This window comes from Maniola jurtina, chromosome 22 (assembly GCF_905333055.1).
Source record: "Maniola jurtina chromosome 22, ilManJurt1.1, whole genome shotgun sequence".
Classification (NCBI taxonomy): Eukaryota; Metazoa; Arthropoda; class Insecta; order Lepidoptera; family Nymphalidae; genus Maniola; species Maniola jurtina.
In genome coordinates, this window is record NC_060050.1 from 8,261,966 (window position 1) to 8,284,583 (window position 22,618).

Below are 22,618 nucleotides of genomic sequence, written 5' to 3' on the forward strand. Positions count from 1 at the left end.
TGTACGTATGTTTGTTTCAAAATTTTACGAGATAAAAAATACTTGTACTTGTTTTACTTGTTTTTAACTAAATTATCAAAGTAGTCCAAAAATACACTGCAATACTTCATAGGTATTACAAGAAACCAGTTATAGTGAAAGAAACAAATTCTTCTGGTTGTGTTGTGCTGATATAAATTGGCTCAAGTCTGGATGCTTCTTCTGATACTACGATACCAGAAAAGCTGATCACAAGTCAATAGGCTATACATATAGCTAGGTGGTGCTTTAAGTGATGCTAAACTTCTTGAATTCCTTACTGTTGTGTTTATGCCAGAACAATAAACAAAAGAAAGTGTCTTAGATAACCCACAGAACACTGTTCTGTGAGATAGCCACAAACATTCGTTTGATAACAAAATAATTAAACCACAAGATATTTGTTTTTATTGAATAATTTCATGTATGCTACTGATCAATTACCTAATAAAAAGAAATATCTTGCTGTAAGTTATTTATTTTAACTAACTGGTTTTTTTAAATGGAGGTAGAGGTCAATATGCCATGTAAAATATTAGATATATATTCGCTTCGATTCGCTGCCAGTATCGACAACACTAATGGGGCATCTCACCACCTCAGAAAATTCAAGAAGTTTGCCGTCTTATATTTGATCGAAAAACTAGTAACGAGTATTGATACAACAACCATAAAATGCAAGCTGCACTTAGTCGCCATCTGCACGGGCGAGAGTATCGCGGAGAGTCCGTCCTACTATCGTCGGATAACCTCCACGGTACAACGATAATTGCGCCAGCGTATCGTCGCGACTCGCAATGATACGCCACGAGACCGCAACGGATCGCCGCGTGACGTGACGGCAACGCCTCGTTGGGCCTTTCGTGATCTCAACAGCTGTGGCGTAACGTGGCGGTATCGCCGCGAGTCTCGACTATCGTCGTGAGACGCAACGAGTCAGCGACATTTTACTCTTCCAAATGACGGACAAAATCTCAGTGGGCGTTAAACATTTTGGGTGACCAACCAATCACAAACTAACTGATTTTCGTACTAACTTTTTCCGTTGATATACTAGTATTGGTTAGTCACTCAAAATATTTTGCACAATGAGTACTCCGATTACCGATTATCTCTGATACAGAGAGAATTCTAACTTCTCTCCGTGGTGGATAGAGTAGGTATAGTACGCGGTCTCCATGCGATATCCTCGTATGACCTCTTTAGTATAATCAAATATACCTAAGTCTGGCATACAAGAACTGTCACTGCCAGAACGTGCCAGAATTCCATTTTCGATTATTCCGTCACTGTGTCAAATTCACTTCTGTCCGTGTTTATTTGGATAACAATTTTGTATAAATTCCGAATTTAATGTTTAACTCCTAATCGATATAACTATAATATTTAACAAGTACTAAGAATGGTAATAGTTTAAGTAGTTCAGATGTTCAGAGACCCGTTCGAGGATATCCGATGGAGTGTAAGCCGAGCGATAGTAAGAAATTATTTAAAGTTTTCGAGGCAGCTAAACGCAAACGGACCAGGAAAAAACGTGAAGGAAATGACGACAGCAATTACTCTCTAGCTACGGACGAATCTAACGGTGTAAGTTTCAGGTTATAAGTAGGTAGCAGTAAGGATGTAAGTACCTAGGTAGGTATGATCTCAGTAGTTCAGGTTGCTAGTTGATACCAACTCGAAATGCAGGTAGGTAGTTAGGTTTGTATGAATTTCACGGGCTTGCCGTAACTTAGCAAAATAAGTCCTTCGGTTTTTCTTGATATTTTTTGGTAAGTTGTATTGCCAAATATCAGCTTTGTTGGTATAGGTCGAGATGGCAATCAGGTATGAGGCTGGGGGACACCCCGCACCGGGTTAGCGCGGGGGCAGTGTGAGTGTGTGGAGAGTCCCACCCCGATTGCAATCTCGACCAGTCGCGTACTATAGATAAGTATGTTTTAAACGAGTAACCTAGTTCAAAAAACCCTTGGAGGATATTTTAACCTTGTTGGAGATATCTAATACCTAGGATGGAACCTCTTGTTAATATAATAGTCTAATACCTAGGATGTTCCCTACAAAGAATGTTAACAATCTCGGAGATGGACACAGGTTCCTGTTTATCACATAAAATCAAAGGGAAGGATCAAAGGGAAGGGAATCTAAGGATTTTTAAAAATCTAAATCAGCTGACGAAGTTTTAGGCATTTATCTAGTAGAAAAATAAATTGCGCAATGCGGTGGCGGTGTTAGCTTGGCACATACATATGTACCTATATTGGAAATTGTATTTGTACCTAGTTACTTGAGTAGGTATCAGTTTTATGAAATTACTTCAGGTTTGCCAAGGGAACGGGCGTCGAGCATCCTCTGCCAAGGCAAGCCTGCAAGGTATCCTACCAGCTACAAACGGTGACTGCGTTCAAGACATCACTAAAAGGTTATCCAAATACCCTGAGTAGGTACCTACTTGTCTAAGAATTAAAATAGTTTAGCTCCCTAATAATAAAAATTATTATTATCATCATCAACCAATTTACGGACCTCTTGGTACTGAGTAGGGCTCTCCTCTCTGAATGAGGAGTTCAGGTCATAGAATGGACACACTGTCTAAGTGCAGATGGCAGACTTTTCACACCTTTGAGAACATTATGGAGAACCCTCAGCCATGCATGATTTCTATTTTCCTCCATCTTACTTTGAAAATTGAAACATATTTCAATTTTTGTTTTGGTGATATAACCACAAATTCTCCGTTTTCAGATTATTCCTTTACTTGACCTTCCTTCGTGCCAAATTTCATGAGTCTAGGTCATCCGAAAGTACCCTATAGGATTTCTTGACAGACACAACGGACGGACAGACAGATAGACAACAAAGTGATCCTATAAGGGTTCCGTTTTCCCTTTTGAGGTACGGAACCCTAAAAAATAGAGAATCTCGCGTAGGTAAATGACGCGGATGTCCTATTATTCAATGGGGATTAGTGGAAAAACTCCCTTTGCCTATCCACAGAGAAAGGGACAGCAGTCCATCGATGCCGCGATCCCCTGCCGACCTGCACCGCTCTTCACGATCGCCTCGCCGAAACCGGCGCATTGCGTATGTACCTCAATAATATTCATTACAGTGTAGTGGGCAGGAAATATTGTATATGTACACATCAACATTTAGAAAGAGATTTCGGCTTCGTAGAGCATTGTCTCTGTCACTCATACCCACGTGACGTTTTGTCGATCTCAACGACAGAGACAACGCTCTACGAAACCGATCTTTTTCTAACGGTTTTTTTGCTACTGCAATCTTATCTATTAAAAATTATACCTACCTTCTTACTTACATAGACTTATCAGGAATTTACTGCAATTGGTAGATAGCTACATGAAGTGGCTCCAGAAGATTTTGATCTCGAAGTGATTCGTGATTTTTAATTTGGTAGCTTAATTCCTATAGTAGGTAGTTACCTTATAATATATATTATTTACTCCTCTCTTTATATTTCCCGTAATGGTTGAAACAAATTGCAGGAGAGAAGGTATATCCCTTGCGCTCAAAGCCGGTCTTGTATCAACACCTAGGTCTAGTTCTCCAGCTGCTCAGGTATTTATTGACTTTTTATTAAATAAACAATTTCTATATTCAGGCAACATAGGCCCATATTTTGTTAGTAAAATATAAAACTTATAAAACTATGTTAGCTCTTACGAGTACATTTTTTTTCTAAATGGATTCTTATAATTTATTTTTGGCAGGGCGGTGAAGATGCAATCGATTCTATTCCCCAGGATCAAGACTCCTTCATTTACGCATTTTTAGAGGAAGCCATAAAGAGGGACAAAAAGAAGTAAGCCCCCTTTGTAACCCACTACGAGAGTTTAAAGTAGGTATGTTTAGCAGTTATGGTTATGTTTTATAGCTTCCCTCAGAATTGCAAACTACTCTTTAGATTTTGATAATAAGCAATTGAGGTAACATTGGCTTTGTCGAATGAAGCCATACGAATGCGTTACGATGTCGTGCGGCGCCATACCGCACGCGCAATGGTCTTCGGACTAGAGACAGGAGGCGGGGAGGGGTGGTGCGTTGCAACGCCATACCTACAGTTTGTCGGAGCAGCAACGCAGTGCCTATGTGGCACCCAATATTCAAATCCATAGAGCGGTGCGCGTTACCGGTGCAGTGCGGCACCGCAACGCACCGGAAACTCATAGTGTGGCCTTAGTCTTAGTGGTCCGAGTATCAGTGGTGGTCAGTGGCTGTATTATGACGTCATGATAAATTAAATATGGCGGATAGATACGTTAGATTGTGTACAGCCGAAAAACTGATACATAGGTACGTGACAGTAATTCTTAGTATTTTGTTTAAATTCATAGGCACCGCCACGCTCGACGGCACGAAGAATGTCGTACAAATCGAAATCAAGACGCATCTATCACGAGAGACAGCCACAAACATCATCGAAGACAACGAGATGAGCACAGGGAATGCGAAAAGTAAGGCTTGAAAAATATCGCGCTAGGACAGCGACGCATAAGGGCACGAGGGCATCCGTGGCGGAGCAACCAGTCGCGCTACCAACAAAATGTACAAGGCGCTATGGAGGGTACCTCACCTGGTGTCCCTTTGGTTACGCCTGCTGGGGTCACCCCCTGTTGGCACAACCACTAATATATATAGACTATAGAGCTATTTGCCCTTTCACTAATTTGACCAACAACAGTATTTCTCGTTTGGTCATGTCTCACCTATTCCAATGATTGGAACTATAATACTGGAATAGGAATTTAAAGAACTGTATTAGCCACGTCACACTACGTTATCTTTTTGCAATTTTTTTTTCTTTTTTACATTTCCAACTTCTGAAATTGTATTGGATCGGTTTTCCGTCGCCATCTGTATTGTATCTGCCGAAGTCTTTCACATAAAGAAGAAGAACATCACGTTTGAAGAAAATAATCACAATTAATTAGTAATTAATTGAATGCTTCTTAAAAGGGTCACAAAAGAGGAACGCCCCCCGATAGACCAAGCAGCCCTGTTCGAAACATTTGCGAAGTTGTGTGCTCAGATGAACGAGAAGACTGCACGTCATCCTGATGATAATCAAGTTGTAAGAATGTCAATTTTGTTTTACATAATATAGTATCTAAATGTACCTAGTATATAGCATATAGTATATGTATAGTATCTAAATGTACCTAGGTGCTAAGTGCTGGGTCGACATTACGATGTCACGATAGTTTATTGACTCCCTCATGTTTCGGAAAAATATCTATACGTACCTACATTGATAAAGTACAGTTAGATCCAAACTTATGAAAAGTTATCTCAAGTTACAGATGTTATTTTAGGACACTGGTAGATTTTTCATCACTGTCTTTCCGTACTGTACCTGCGCGGATCCACTCTAACAGTCTAAAAGTTCGAAAAGAAGTTAATTTCTTGCTTTATTTCAGCCGCGATCACATAGCCATAAATCCCTACAATGTGAAGTAGCGTCAAGGCGAGATTTCGATGTAGAGCAACAACCAGTACGCCTGAGAAGTCGGGACCATTCTAAAGACCGACACTCCCCATCGAAAATACGCAGTTATGAGAACTTCCGCGATAGGCTCCACAGCCGTGAGCATATTGAAGTTCACGACGATCGAAAAGAAAAATGTGTTTGTCGCCCTTCTTACGAAAAAGAACAAAGATATGCAAGCAAAATAAACGTGATGAGGAACCACGATGATGAAAGATATCGTGATTATCCTCCAGAAAGAACTGCTACTAGAAGTTGCATTAACGGATTTTATAGGCCTCATGAACCTGATCGAAGAGCTGACAGAGATTGTGACGACAGAAGGGACCTTCGAAAGTATGAAGACAAAAGGCGAATGTGCGAACAGAAAACTAGTAGAAGCTTCGATATGCGCAGAGATGGATATGTCGATGATGACGCGTATTACCGCAGGACATCTAGAAGCGATGGACTGAGAGATAAAACCTTGGACGATAGAGATGAAAGAGATAGAAGATATTACAACAGAAGTAAACACAAATATTATGATGATAAAGAACATCACACGAACTTTGCCAATTCGGCAAGTAAAGATCGCCGTTCAAAGCGGAATCCAGAGCGTTTCGATAGAATGAATGAAAGAGATAGAATGTCCGTAGTATCAAGAGATGATGATTATAAAGATAGAGAAAGGTACTCGGAAAGAGAAAGAGATTCGGGCCTCAGTGTAGCAGATGGGGAAACTAGTACCATGAGTGGAAGAAGCAACTGCTTGAAAGTGGTCAAGGTTAGTTCAAAGTCATTTTGTTCAATAAAGTTAGCGCTTCACAGTGACATACAATTGAAGGTGTGTGCCTAAAGTGGAATACCGCTAAACTGGAGATGGTAGGTATTGTAAGGTTATTTTTAAAAATTGATTTGAGTTGTCAAAAATAATATAAAATTATTAATTTACCTAATGCAGGTAGTTTGATAAAATCGATATTTGGCTCATTCGATGTCATACAATCTGTTGCTAGGAGGCCAACAAGATTGAACTTGCATAAATACGGGTGTTTCGAAGGTTTTAGTTTAGTCTCCTTCCGAGATTCGGAGCGATATCGCATATTTTCGGTATTTGGATTGTGAACTGAATAATTAGATGTTGTGATAGCAATCACGCTCTAATTAAATTATTTATTTTGGCATTAGTTTGTTTAGATTAAAACTCTCGGATAACCTTACACATTAAACTTGTGTTTTTTTGTGTTGGTTTTGGAGAGGATATTCCAATAATTCGATAAAAATATTTAAATAATACCTGCTTTTCTGAGTGACGCCAATAGTATGGTCATGAAACTTAAACACTTAATCGGTGGTTTCGTACTGGAACTGGTTTTACCGATAGGAGGACTACAAGCGTAACTAAAATCTTCCACCAGAATGCTGCCGTCCGTGTTAACTAAAAACCGTTAACTGCAAACAAAAAATATTTTTGAGTTATCGCTAAAAACGTGGTTAATCTAAAACTAATATTTCTACAAGAAATCAGAATGAATTAAAGGCAGTTAGTTTTTTTTTTTTCAAATTGATGCAGCTGTTAATCAGACCCACCCAATTATAATCAATAGTGCACGCCACTACTGGGACAGAAAAGTTGGTTTTATTTAGGATCCTACCGACTGCGCCACTTGTAATAAAAAGTTACTGATTTATTATACTTGTCATACAAATTTTTAATACTTACCGTATAATACATTACACTTTCTTGGAGTAGGTAATATTCGGTTTTAATTTATAGCAAGAAATATCAGAGCAGCGGGAAGCGATGGACAAGATGATGAAGTTGTGGAAAGAGTTGATGCGGTGCTTCAAAGACATTTCCCAAACTCAAGGACGAGACAAAGCCGTTAATGTTAGTACCTAATTAAATACTTACAGACTATTTAATACTGAAGAAGCTCTGAAGCACTAGAAATGTTTCAACGCCGATTTAAATTACAAATACTTGCTGAATTTTTTGACTTTGACGTACAGAGTGAGGATGAGTAAGGATATGATATTACATACAGAGGTTCGACGAAGCCGTCTAGGCAGAGAAATCGTGTAGTAAGTGCGGGACGAAGATGCCACTCGAACTAGCCTACGTGAGTCCGAGGCTCGAGCCCTATGTTGACGCGTCGTCGTCATTTACCACGCGATCCAAGGGCCCTTTTACAATACTTACGGTGTGACGTCGCATCGCAAGAACGACATCGCACCTCAATGCGATTCCCATGTGAATTCCCACGATGTATTATGCATTGTCGCACCGTAAGTGATGTAAAAGGGCCCAAAGGCAGCGGACTACTGTGTATTTAAACTGTGGCGAAGGGCTTCTTGCATGTTGTTACAGGAAACAGCGAACAGCGCACGAGAGTCGGCGGCGGCGCAGCTTCGCTTGTGGCGGGAGTGCATGCGTCGGTACGAGACTGTTGCCAGAGACGTCGGCGATACTGATGCCAGACTTATGGTATTCTATTGTTCCCATAGAACGGGTATTTCGAACAAAAATCATACATTTTTAAAACCACATGGGAACTCTTTCCAAAACAAACATAGCCTATGTTTTGCTCTGGGATGCAAGCTATTTTTTTTTTACCAAAATTTGCCAAAAACGGTAGAAGAGATGAGTCGTCAAGCTAGCAGACAGATACACTTTCGCATTTATAATGAAATGAAATTAATCTTGGAGACTTTGGCCGTGGCTAATTACCACGCTAAGTACCGGCAAAGCCGTGCCGCCAAGCGTTTAGCGTTCTGGTACGATGCCGTGTAGAAACTGATCAAGGGTAGGTATGTGGTTATACCATGAAACAGCCAGACCCCTTTTAAGTTAGCCTGCTTGCATCTTAGACTACATCATCACTTACCATCAGATAAGATCGCAGTCTAACTTGTATCAGAATAAAAAAACTAAGATTAGATAGGTATATATGATGTTGATGTCAGGAGGAGATAAACAAGCAGCGGTCGGAGATGTCAGAGATGGCGACCATGTGGCAGGAGTGTCTGCAGCGGTACCGGGACATGAGCAACGACTTCAACAGCCTCAAACAAAAGGTGACCAATATGACATAGGATTTAATAGGAGTTACTAAGAAGTGGTGTATATTAACTTTAGTTGGCTTATGAGTGGACACATTTTCTTTCTCTTTTTCTAAAACTACAAAATTCAAGCCCGAATTGCAATTAACTTTTTAAAGTTTATTGTAACTTTTCCTGGTACAACTGGTACTGGCAAGCTCATCATACATTGCTGATGCTATCATAAACCGCTAATGTAAGCTTCAATTGGTGTAGAAATAGAATAGTGCAACGGGTGGGATTTCAACCGCCGTCCTTTCAAAACTCAGTCCACTCCTGTGCCCGTTGAGCTACTAAGGCTATTTTTCTAGTTGTTCTAGTTCTGGCTAGTTGTTCCAGCCAGCTTGCTTGTCTTATTTTGTCTTGGAAAGCTATCTAACCTAACTGTTATCAGTTGGCGACAGCGGAAAGCCCAACGCGAGCAACGCCAGTGGCGCCTCCGCTGGTTTGCGCGGAGGGCGAAGGGCCGTCTGCTGTGCCCTACCGCTTACCGCATCATTATCCACCGGTACGTGTAACTTTAGTTTCTGATTATAATATTAGTCTTAAATTATTCTTTTTAGGCCGATGATTTTTGTCAGCCCTAGCACAGACTACGGTCTATTTGGGCTGCAAATTGCAAACACCAGACTCAATCTTTATCTAGTGCTTTGGTCTACAAAGTTGGTGTAAAAAATATATCTGATAATCACACTAATATTATAAAGGAGAAAGTTTGTATGTGTGTGTGTGTGTGTGTGTGTGTGTGTGTGTATGTTTGTTACTCCTTCACGCAAAAACTACTGGACGGATTGGGCTGAAATTTAGAATGGCAATAGATTATACCCTGGATTAGCACATAGGCTACTTTTTATCCCGGAAAATCAAAGAGTTCCCACGGGAATTTTAAAAAAACCTACAGCCACGCGAACGAAGTCGCGGGTATCAGCTAGTTCTAAATAATGGTAGACCTAACTTTTAGCTATGCAATATTATCATCAACTATTCTCTATAGCGTCGCGTGAGGTTTGGTTTATTTTAGAATTTTATTTCTATCAAAACCCGACAGAAGAAGTTCTTTCCAAGCTGGAACTGTCAAAACCTTCATGTCTCCCTCTCTAATGGTACCTATATGTAGACGATCTGAATTTGGATTACAAAGTTACCTGTAAAATTACAGATTGGATGCAGTTTTAATGCACAATCGAATCGCAACTGCATTTAAAGTGCTGGCACGCAGTGTAAACTGCATTTGGACGCTGCAAACAACCTACATAGACTCTATAAGCAAATTACTTACCCAAAACTCATTCTCATACTGTTTTTTCGGCCAGATGCCTCCAATGCCTCCTGGTTACGGCAATGCTTCGTCTCCACTGAGGACCCGCGCATCGGTGCCACCGGCGTGGTGGTGGGCCGGCGAGAGCGTTCAACATCCTCGGAGACGATCCTCACCCGACTCGCAAGTCTCCAGGGAGAGACGTCGACATAAGGATAGAGGTCGAGGTTACTATTCGTCACCTATCTTCTATTAGGTCACCATCCAAGTTAGAGAATGGGAGAAAGGAGTCAGATTATGGAACTCTTTTGAAATAGATTCTCAGTGGACTAGCCAGGGGTCCAGCGAGGAGAAATCGTCAACAGTGGTTGATGTTCCTCAGTTCCCACTCCTCTTACCCAAAAGAGGTTTGTACCAGAAACCCACCAATTGTACTCATGATTGTTCTTTAACCCTTAGCGTGAAAAAAATAAAAAAAAAAATCGCTTGGAATAGAGTTTCTCCGCGCTCTGAAAAACACATTTCTACTTTTTTAACGGGTTACCTACAGAGGTGATGGGAGGCGGGAGCGCTACAGATTATACAAGTACGGCTGAATTTCATCAAAAACCACTGGACCAATTTTGATGTAGTTTGTTTTGCATCATATAGATACCTTACATATAAGTATTTTACGGTTATAGCAGCGCAGTAGTCATAGATGTATTATAATTTTTCCTCGTTTCAATTTGCAGATGACTCGAGATACAAAGAAAAATCAAAGTCGAATGGGGCGCGATCCGAACATAGGCACAGGAAAAGATAGCAGAAAAAAATTTAATAAAGATATCGGTTGCAACGTGTGAATGTACCTTGATAAATCTTTGTGTTGACTTGTAACGAAGTCCGTTTCAAATTTTTTAAGTTGTAATGTGTTTGTTAACTATTTATTTGTACACCATACTTTGTTTTTTATGTTAATTTTTGAAGACGCAATAAAGTAATTTAAAATGTTTACAAGCCTTTAGTTTTAATCTTAAATCTTCAATCCTGGGATTTTGGCCGAGTGAACTATGACTTTTGACTAAGTCAGTGCCACTCTCAACTAAGTTGTGATCTAAGTATAGAATGTACTTTGTAGACTTTAGTTTCAGTTGAAACGAGACAGATTTGTGCCGGCGATATAACACTTAACAATGTCTTAGGCTGAGATTTATAGAGGGTACTTTGATTTTGCTCGTACTTAAGCTTTAGTTAAAACGAGAAAGATTTATGCCAGCGATATATCGCTCACACTTTAAAACAAGACAGCGTTATAACGCTGTCTTGTTTTAAAGTGTGAGCAGTCATATATCTGACCCTGAGAGCTTACCTGCACAAGTCAATTTGTGCAGTTAAGTGCGTCCGTGTGGACGGTAAGACAGTATCCCGCACAGTTGCAAAAGCTGCTAAAGATTGGAATGCGCAGTTTTGACTGCGCAGTCAAGACGAAGTCTGTAGCCGGAGCGTTACGGCTGAACCATAATAGGTTCATGGGCTGAACAAAGTCAGTGTGCTCTATACATATAAATCTCAACTTTAGTACATAATTACATTAAGTATTAAAAAATAATGTGCATAAGTGGTCTAAAACCATCTTCGCATTATTGCTTTTATAATGATTGGGGCACATCCGTTACATTCAAAGTCTATAACAGACATAGGTAGAAACTATTAGGATTAATCAATGCCTCTATTAATTGATTCAATTTATCAGAATCCCTCTACACGTCTAACGTAGATCCGTCTTATTGGAGAAATAGATTCCAACTTCCAGCTACCACTTACCCCGTAAAAATTCACTCTGCCGTAGATTTCTTATGTTTCATAAGTACAGTTAAGGTGGTATTGTTATTCGTAGTCTATGAAGTATTGTGTGCTAATAAAACAAAATATCTTTCTACAATCCATGTTTTTCAAATAGAATATTATAATTGTTTTACAATATATAAATAACTATTTTATTTTATTGGAGTTACATACAACTTTGTCGTTTCAATGATAAAAGGACAAAATTATTTCAACAGATTTGCTAAAGTATAGCTAATTGGCATGTAGGTATGGGGTGTAATAGATATACATATAAAACTCTACTAGACTTAGGTAATTATGGCTAAATTCACATATTATTTAGTTGACACGGTATGAGTAGTTATCAGTATGATGCGAATATAGTAAGAGCGGTTACGCACTCACCCGATCCGAATCCGTGAAAATACGGATATAAAAAAACTTGGACCGAATTCGGATATACTTAACTAAGCTAACACATAAGGAAAATATTCTTTCTAATGTTCAAAACGTCAGGGTTTGGTTTCGAATACCTACCAGTACCGGCTGAGTTTGTAAAAATACGGGAGCTTTATTTACCTACCCTGTTTTTTATTTTCGCATCTACGGGTTCCTGTAATATCATGCCCTGGAATACGGAGTAACCCGTAAAATACGGGGCATCAGGCACATAAAATAACAGGCAAATGTAAAATACGGGGCATACTAGATAGGTAGTTACTCTCTTAGATACCTAATGCAAATTGTTCTGTAGTGCCAAACCACCAAATGCAAAGTCTTAGGGTGATAAAGAAAAAATATTTATGATAAAAAGAGAAGATATCTAGGTCTAGAAAATTTCCGCAGCATGTATGTATCTACTCATACCGTATCATATATCTTTAAATCCGCTGGCATATCAGTCGTTCGTATGCCCAAAAAGGTTCGGGCAAGAAGACTTTGTAATAGGTATATTCAACAATATTAGGATAATAACAATACAAACATCTTACTCTAAACATGAGAATAGTCCAACTAACAAAAAACACACACTTTTACAATTTACATCCTTAGACAATAGGTAGGTATAGTTCATGTAGTTTAGTGAGAAGAATCATTTGGTATTTCGACTTCCGTCAATTAATTTTACATGCACACTAAGTCAGATCTATAGAGAGTACTTTGTCTTTGCTCAGACTTAAGTTTCAGTTAGAAAGAGATAGATTTATGCCAGCGATGTAACGCTGTCTCTTTTTAACGTTCTCTTAATTCTGAGCAAAGTCAAAGTGCGCTCCGTAGATCTCAACCTTAATAGTTTTTATGTAGGTATTATAGCAAATCATTTAGTTACACCTATCTTAAAGTTAGGAGCATCTTTAAACTCTGTAGACTCTAACATACATTTTACTAGCACAGCTTAGTGTACTTATAGACGAGCAACACTTCGTCGATGACAAAGGTAAATGCGGCCGTCGCGTCGCGTCGTCGTGTGCCGGGGGCTGCCGTCGACGGACGTGCGATGACGGTAGCACTTAGCAGTTACCCCTGTCATCACAATGTGCGGCTCGTCTGTAAGAACACTTCTAAGCACTCATAACATTATGACTGCTTTCCACTAGAGATTTACAAGGCTATGTAGTGAGGGCTATATATTGAGTAATTTTTATTAGGATAGCTTGTCATAGCTCATATTTACAAGCTCCTCTTTGCTATAATGAAAATAAAAAACTCCGGATGGAAAGTCAGCCTATACAGTTCAACGGGAAATCCCCGCTTCTCCAAGGCCAAGGCAAGGCACTCGCCATACTAAGTTCTAATCCGTCTTATTTGCCAATCTCCTGTTATCTTAGGACAAGTCATTTTGCTAACAAACTTGCTCACTTAGGTATTGTCATTAACTTATAAAGCACCGCAGGTAGTCGTAAAATTAATTTAGATAACTTAAAAACATTTCTGCAAGACTTATAAGGGTGGTTTCTCATGGTTAGCGAATGCACTGCGTACAATAATAGTATTATAATATTAAATGATTTTGCGTACTGCCCTTTGAATAAGTATACAGATTCGTGACAGTTGAAATGGTAGCGATCGAGATTTGGGCTGACATATAGTTCGGGATAGGTCGACAGGTATGAGGCGGGGGGACGTCCTGCACAGTGCACACCCGTACGTCACCCTCACCGAGTTTTTAAAAATTCGTCAAACATTCGCCATATCTCGCCGAAATATCTTCTTGCGCGAACTTGAATAATAATTTATCGAAGCTGTACCAGTCGATTTTAAGGTATGATAATATGAAAGGCACTGTTATTTAAGGCGAAGTGTCAACAAAACCTCAACAAATTAAGGCGGTGATGCAGCATTGGGATGAATCGGGTTCATTCGGAATCATTGGGACATAATCATTCGCCCTGACGCATACTGCACAAACTAGGTTATCTTGCCTAAGGTTTGACCATGCCCCCTTGAAAATTCGGAGGTACGTGCCTTTGCGGACCGTGAGAACCTACCATTATTCATTTCATACATAATACAAAACAATTTTCTGTGCGTCCATCGTGCGCCGTTTAGGTAACTCAGATATACTTAAGTTTTTTACTGACTCCAGTGTAACTCTCTGTACACAACAAAACTTAAAAATAAACTTACACTAGTCTTCTTTAATAAATACATGTCAAGATCATATTCAAAACATTTTCACTCTGTTTTTGTCACTAGTGTCTCTGATAACGTCGCTTCAGTAAACCTGAAAAAAAATTAAAAAAAATTAAAACTTTTTGTACTTACTAATATTTAAGTATAATTATGCGAAATATAAGGGTACTGGTTCGCAAATTTTTCGAAACAGTAATTCCTCGATTCATTTTGTTTTATTTTAAGTAATAGAGTCAATATAAATGGTCAAAATGGATAGTAATAGTGATCCACTTAGCCACGACTCTAAAACCACTTAAATTTCGCCATGTCTCATATTAGTTGTGTTCTCACCTTAACACCATAGGGCATCTCGTAGCCGCCCTTGCTCTGCATCTGGTTCTGTATGGAGTGCAGCAGCGACGACGGCATGTCCACGTCCGTGGAACCTGGAACGAGGTGAAAATACGCTGAGTTTATTTGGTAGGTATCGTCAGGAAACTGCATGCCATGAGAGTTCTCCACAATCTCAAAAATGTGTTAAGTCTGCTAAGTCGCACTTGGACAGTGGTGGTTTACTATGGCCAAGCCCTTCTCAGGGTTGATGGCGATGATGATGATAGCTTATTAGATCGTATGTTTATTATAAAAACAGATCAGGTTCCAACTTAGGCAAGCTAAATAAAGAAAATTATTGAGGTCTGTTATCTGTCCTGAATTGAACCCCACTTCAAAAGGGTCTAGACATAGTAGAATAGATACAATAAAACTTCTACAGGTGCATTTGAGTCGTCAAAATAATTTATCACTGGTTCAGAATGCTGTTTATACCAGCTAGAAACTCGTCAGTTTCTCTTTTCAAATGTTATCGCAATAAATAGGTATACCTACTTCATTAACTATTAAATAATGATAAATTCTATTGTAAATGGCTCGTTAAATAAGTACATACATAATATAATACCTATACAACTAGCGGTAATTACCTAGGTATTTATCTATGTAATGGTGGAATAAAAGCTGCAGTCGAAGAGTCGTGACTCGTGACTAGCGCCATGTTTGAATCACGTTGTAACGACCTTGAAAGGTCTCGCCAAGGTATTCGATATAAACAATTTCTAACTAAACAGGCTTGGTAGGTACAAGCCAACCTACTACAAAACTTATTTTAAGGATTCCGAATATCCAGAGAAAAAAGGAGCCCTTGTAGGATCACTTCTTGTCTGTCTGTCTGTCTGTCAAGATCCATGCGGAATCAAAACATATAGGGTACTTCCCGTTGACCTAGAATCATGAAATTTTATAAGTACCTAGCAATGTCTTATAGCACAAGTATACTATGTAAAGTGAAAAATCCGAATCCGCGAATTTGTGGTTGACAAAAAAAATTTTTATATAAAAAGTGTTATTCTTTTTACGGTACGGAAGTTGGAACCCTACGTACTTGACCAGTTTCTTAGAAAATATTGACCATATTCATCTTTTCCTTTTTTTTTAACAGATTCTTTCAATGCTTACAGCAAATGCCAAACCGCATTGCAAGTCACGATTTATATAATTATTAACAAATATTTTCTATTACTACATATACATTTTACTACTAATTTCTAAGAATTTTCTTTTCAAGTGAATATTATTGTGACAGTTTTACCCATTTACACCCTTGCAAGTAACATAATAAGTCGGGAGGCTATACAGCTACGGCCTACGCTCTACGAGGTAAACAACCTTCCTCGCAATACACATTACAAGCTCGTCCCGTGGGAGCTGTCCCGACTCCCGAGCTCTGAACTCCTATTTCCGTAAACAAACTTGTGACCTGGTTCTTAGGGTTGAAAGGATGGCTTTTATCTACCCGGGAAAACTTGTGCAAGAATCCAGTATAGGTCAAAATAATTATAACACCCCTTCGCGTTGCACTATAAAAGCGAGTACCACTAATACGATGATAAGATGCAGCTAGTTTATCAATAAATCCTTATCTACAGTAGGTACAACATAATTAATGCTTAAGGGGGTTGTCCTATTCACGGTTCTACTACTGAATAATTGATTTTGACGTACACAGAGATAACTCGTAGATACTCGTATGCCATTGAAGAGTGGGGACGCGTGTTCCTTTTTATCCCAGAAATATAATATGAAAATGCCCCGATCAAGCTGAAGATTTCTTTATAAAAATTCCACGTCAACGAAGTCGCTTATGTTACCTAGATTAAATAGTTTGTGTGTAGAAGAAGAGTGAACAAAAATATGTTAAGAGGTGAAATGCATTAAGGACACATACCTCTCTGAGCGTCATTATAGAGTCGTTAACTCGTTATTGCACAAGCTATTATCGTTTATTTAAATCGACCCGAAGAGAAATCGAAATAACATCCTCTTACTCCTCTTAGCTATTTTTAACCCCCGACCCAAAAAGAGGGGTGTTATAAGTTTGACGTGTGTATCTGTGTATCTGTCTGTGGCATCGTAGAGCCTAAATGAATGAACCGATTTTAATTTAGTTTTTTTTGTTTGAAAGGTGGCTTGATCGAGAGTGTTCTTAGCTATCATCCAAGAAAATCGGTTTAGCCGTTTGAAAGTTATCAGCTTTTTTCTAGTTACTATAACCTTCACTTGCCGGGGGTGTTATAAATTTATAATTTACACTTGTAGGTGATGCTTATTCATTACTAGCTGATGCCCGCGATGAATATATATATTAGTATAACTATAGCAGCACATAATATGGCAGTAGGTAACTGTAATTAGCTCAAACTATATAATATTATGATATAATCCGACTAACTAATTGCATAGCATCAGCTAACACGCAATGTCATATGAAACCGTTTAGCAATGTCGAAATGTTGCCTGCGTGCTCGAAACATTAACAAACTAGCTAACTCACCCCGACTTCACACGTATTAACATATTCACATGTATATCCTATATTATATACAAGTATTATATGTATACACTACAAAAAACATTATTACATAATATAAAGCTTTTAGTTTCCAAATGAAATGATATTAATGGTAAAAACCGCGTCCGAACTCAAAAATCTACTAATTTGTAAAGGAATGAAATAGACAACGAACAAACAGCTATTTGTGATTTTGTTTTTATCGGCAGAGTAAAGAGAAGACATAGATAGCTTCTACTAGGTATGAAGTAGGTATGCCACTCAGCAATTTGGCGTACAGTGGCGTGGACGATTTGGGTCAGCGATGTTCAGGTACCTATACTAATGACCAAAGCTATTAAACAAACTTATGTGTACACGTCCAAAGATTTTTTATGACTGAAAAGGCATTGCCAAAATCTGAAATAGCAAAATTATTTGCCCCAAAGTCCGTGAATTTCAGGGAATTTTAAGATAGGTAAGTACTTAGTTCAACCTAGTGTCTAAGGATTCTTATATTAGGTACTATGTTTGCATGATTATCCGTATTTTAGCCGTATCGTACCTAATTGATTAAAAAATGTTAAATACCAAGTCAACCATTGGCTAGGATCGTTATTATTTTAAACGATTTTATGTTATGTTCCTGTACTTGTTATTTGATGTTACCTATTAGTGTGCTATTAGGTAGATTAGGCACGTAAATGTAAAAAAAATTACTATGCGACGCGAGGCCATTAAAATGTGTAAAAAAGAACATCGAAATATCTGCGATTGTACTCGTTTGAACGAAGATGAATCACTCGACCGCTTACTTGCCTCGGCCGGCGAACTTAGTTTATTTTAGACGTGTGGTAGCAATGAATGTGCCTACTCTGATGTTCTAAATTTAAATTCAAACGACAACATCGGTTATTCCTATCTCTATTCTATTTTTTACAACGAATACAAAATGTATTGATTACGTACCTACCACGGAATCTGAGGACACAATCTGTGGCTGAACAGCCGTAGAAACTTAAAATAGTTACATTGTTATCTACCGTTTTATATTTTACTAGATGAAGCTTGTTACTTCGTCCGCGTGGATTTAGGTTTTTGAAAAGTTCCGTGGGTACTCTTTGATTTTTGGGGACCAAAAGTAGCTCATGTCCGTTCCTGGCATTCAAGCTATTTTTGTACCTACCGTATTTCGTCAAAATTGCTTAAACGACCATCCGTTCAAACGGTTTATAACCGTGAAAAGCTAGCAAACAGATAAACAGATAGATAAACTTTTGCATTTATAGTATTTGTAGGTAGATAGGATAATCTAAATAAGTAAGATAGGTAAGTAGACACTTATTGTTAGTTTGTCCAGGGTGTTGAAGACTTTGGCTTGGGCAAACATAATTATGGCTTCAGCATGTTGAACTAAGCTAACGCTTTAATTAGTGTTTATCGTTAAAAGCTCTATTAATGTAGATGTAAATACTACTTATCAGATTAGCATCGTACATAGACACTAGAGCTCTGTGAAATATGTATGCACATATTAGATCGATAGGCTTACCAAGGAGTAAGGAAAAGAACCTAGTTTTTGCAGATCAATTCAAATGAACAGAGCAATTTTTTATACTTTAGTACATAATATACCTACTATAGTTTTTTAACCAACCAAAAATTAATGTTTTCTAAGGTTAGATATGCATTTCATTATTTTGCCGAGATTTCTACTTAGACTTATTTAATTTAGTAGAGAAAGCTATTCAAATATTTTACTATCTTTATTGAGAAGTTTTTCAAATTTGTAATGATTGTAGTCTGTATTATTTTCGTTCGTATCTTTTAAACTGACTATTCAAATTAATCTTTGTATGATTAAAGGGCAGTTTAAACTTAACGGATGAATCTTATTAGGTAGGTAGATCTTCGGTTTTTATAAACAACTACACCCTACTGTGTGTCTACAGTCACACAGTTAAAATCTATTTTCCTCAAACAATTCTCGAAAATCACACAACATGGTCTTAAAAATGTTTTAATGTAAAAAGCGTTAGTAAAAACATAGATACTTAGGGCATCGCGGAACCCGCCTAAAGGAAGTGATGTCAGCTTAGAGACGGGAAGAGATTTATCTAATGGACATAATATACCTACTAGACATTATATATCTATTAAGTCTAGTGTAAAGAGAATAAACAAATAAAGTAATATAGCTTGAGCTGCGTCATTAAGAAACATACCTAAAGTTGATTTCAAACTACGGAAATATAATATGTATAATATATAAATATCACTCACCCTACCTTTAAATGTCAGTGTTCACACTGTTAGATGTAATATTATTACATCTTATGTGTAATGTAATGTCTCAGATGTAATATTATTACATCTAACAGTGTGAACAGTGACTTTTAAAAGTAGGGTGAGCGATATTTATATATTATATTATATTTCCGTAGTTTGAAGGCAACTTCATAGATATTATTTTTTATACGTCATAACAAAATTTAAAACAATTACCGTGGTATATGCACCAGCGAATATTTCATCCAATATGCCAAATAGATCCAAAATTAAATATAAGGAATTTCTATAATTTTTATATGATAGTGTTTTTGTTAAGCAAAACACACTAGCAAAATTATTTCGAAGGAATTTCGTCTCATCACCATCAACCGTTAGATGTAGACACTGCTGGACAATAGAGGGCTTTTATAGGGGCTTTCACACGCGACTGAATAATTAATCGTCGCAATGTACAAAAAAATACTCGAATTGGGATTTATGTATTAAGGCATCCCGCGATATTGAGGTCTCTAGAAAGAAAGAAAGAAGAAAGAAAGAAAATGTATTTATTTGTAGTAGGTGTCACAGATAAAAACAAAGTATACAAATATACATTTTCATCTGTGACACCACCCCAAATGGGTGTACAGCTCAGCATTAAGTCCTGCATCATATGCAGGACGCTGATTTTCAGCTGTGACCCGGGTGACGCCACAGTCACAACAGTGAGTAAATTAAAAAATAATAATTTAAAATAACTAAAATAATAAGAAACTAAAAACACCGTAAACATTTTACTTCTCCTGTATTATCCTTCAACTAAATGTCACCACCACGATATATTTCTGCCGTATAAATCGCATGACAACGTCCGCAATTATTCACAAGGGGAAACGTCGTACATTACACGTATTTTGTATGAATTCTACTTACAGCGTCTACAGTCCAATGCGACAATTCTTTGCCATTTACGGAAGCAGACGTTCAACCGGCCACTTCGAGACCGAATTTGGAACGCACGTGTGTACGTGGCATACTAACTACAGTTTTTATATAACTAAATTATAATACATAACCGTTGGCATCTTTATTGGAATTCAAATGGTTCTAAATACATGACATAAGGCCCATCTTGTTCCAATGCATATAGAAAATAACTACATATACTTAAGTTCAAATGTTTTATGACCAAGACGGGTTGGAAACTAGTCAGACATATTCCGACTAACACGTAAGTTCAATCATCAGTAGATATAATGGATTTCACTCACAATGATTTAAATACTTTTGGGGCTTGTTTTGTTTTGAGAGCGGTCAGGAAAAACTAACATCCAGTTTTAAAAATAATGAAATCAGATCAATAATCAAATTAGGTACAATAATAATAGGTCAATGACAAATTAGTGAATGGTTGATCATTAATCATTTCTTAATTGGATAGATTCCAATAACGACGAATATGGAGCAATGGATTAATTTAATGTCAACGGTAATACAAAAATTAATGTGCGTACCTAGTACCTACTACAACCTCTGTGCTAAACGCTGCAAATCGAGTATTATTTTGTTGATTAAAGTGACAGTCATTTTAATAAATCAGTAATGAATAATAAATACTTGAACAACGAAAATTCTTTAATCTTCACCTTATCATAGAGAATCCACGAAGTTTCAGCGCGAATGTTTGAAAATAAACGGCTTCTTAGAAAAAACTCTTTAATATTATGTACCTTGTAATAAACTCTATATTAATTTTAGTACAAGATTGAACTTGTAACAAAGTTGTCAAAGTGAACATTCGAACTGCGCTAAGCAGTGAAGTAGCCGAGACCTGAGCAGTTGAGTACCCACTCAAACAAAACAGAAAAGCACTTTTGTTGGAAACTGTCCAACAAACTCACCAAGCAAAAACGATTACTTAAGCAAGTAGGTACCTACTTAAACCTATACATATAAACCTAAGCTAATACTGATGTATTAATATATTATCTGAAATATGCTACTTCACTGATTAGCCAACCTTTTATGCATATTAATACTTTGCTAGGGTTTTATTTTTTCTTATAGGTTGGTATACCTATATGAGTCATCCGTGCGTCGTTAGGAACTTAAGTTCATTGGCCCAGATAATATTTTGTTGATGATAAAGTAATCTCAATTAATCATTTTAACAGAAAAGAAACTTTTTAATTAAATAAACTCTTACAAAATAAAGCCAATGAATAATTAATTCCCCAGTTCAGAACGTTCTTTCTACCGAGGATAACCAACAAGAAATTCAACGGTTAGCAGTTGTTACGTAAACAAACCATTTGTTTAGTAGGCAACCAAAATCTTCTAAGGATTAAATTTATGTAAAAGGGTTCAGTGGCGTATATTATTATATTTAGAGTAGGTATATGGTTCTATTTATTACTCTATGACATAACTCATGGTTCAATGACTAGCAATAAGATCATTATCCAACAATATGTGACTAGAACTTGTCTCAAAAAGGCAATGTTAGGACAAAGCTCACACTAGTTTTTCTTGCATTATTAATGACAAGTGGAAGTAGTATGACTAAACCAGCTTTATAAAGGGAAACCACTTGAAATTGCTGTCTTTAGGGCTTGGGCAGACAAGACGAGTAACAGCAGCGACATGCGACATGCGCATACATCATTATGTAGGCCGCAGGGTGATGTTCTGTGATTTCACGAATTTCCTAGAGATATCATGGAATTCTTGAAGAAGCTGAATCCTCCGACTGATTTCCTCATTTCACTTAAGATAGATATCCATCGGTCGCGGCCAGAGAAATTTCTCTACGTGATCAAATTAGAAATAAGGAGATCGTAGGAGAACCAGAAAGCAATGGGTATTAGGCAGGGTGTAAAGTCCGAAAAATCGATATACGTTGGAGCCTCAAGGTGCTAGGCGACCTCCCACTGGAAAACGCAGCGTTGGAAGACCCCCTTAACTGGGTGGATAGACGAAACGAAACGAGTCTCAGGGAGCCGTTGGATGGAGGCGGGCAACGCAAGACCGTGGCGTGTGGAAGGCCCTACAAGAAAAATATACGCTGCAGTGGAGTCTATTGGTTGATGATGATGAAGGACACGTATCCGTCACGCGTCGTGTATACCCAAGTCTTATTTGGAAGAAGAATTTATTTATTCAGAGA

The 22,618-nt window shown here is 37.9% G+C and overlaps 3 protein-coding genes across 5 annotated transcripts in view; 2 read left to right on the forward strand and 1 right to left on the reverse strand.

Moving 5' to 3' along the window:
* The window catches only part of LOC123876692 (trithorax group protein osa), a 209,127-nt gene extending 196,374 nt beyond the window's left edge, over nt 1-12,753 (forward strand). The window contains exon 19 of the transcript XR_006798399.1: nt 12,743-12,753. The gene's annotated coding sequence lies outside the window, so the exon portion shown is untranslated. The remainder of the gene's footprint in view (nt 1-12,742) is intronic.
* Nucleotides 1,248-10,836, forward strand: LOC123876698 (zinc finger CCCH domain-containing protein 13-like). The gene is made up of 14 exons (XM_045923007.1): nt 1,248-1,605; nt 2,340-2,440; nt 3,016-3,102; nt 3,528-3,600; nt 3,753-3,844; nt 4,377-4,496; nt 4,999-5,113; nt 5,460-6,293; nt 7,287-7,400; nt 7,881-7,997; nt 8,477-8,587; nt 9,006-9,119; nt 9,925-10,096; nt 10,604-10,836. Exons 1-14 carry the CDS (start codon nt 1,474-1,476, stop codon nt 10,672-10,674), a joined length of 2,253 nt encoding a protein of 750 aa, XP_045778963.1. The 5' UTR covers nt 1,248-1,473; the 3' UTR covers nt 10,675-10,836.
* The window catches only part of LOC123876709 (CDC42 small effector protein homolog), a 40,919-nt gene continuing 30,081 nt past the window's right edge, over nt 11,781-22,618 (reverse strand). For all 3 annotated transcript variants that reach the window (XM_045923025.1, XM_045923024.1, XM_045923026.1), the window contains 2 exons: nt 14,646-14,740; nt 11,781-14,403 (listed from right to left, as the gene is read on the reverse strand). In XM_045923025.1, coding sequence (XP_045778981.1) covers nt 14,395-14,403; nt 14,646-14,740 — 104 coding nt within the window. In that variant the 3' untranslated portion in view covers nt 11,781-14,394. The remainder of the gene's footprint in view (nt 14,404-14,645; nt 14,741-22,618) is intronic.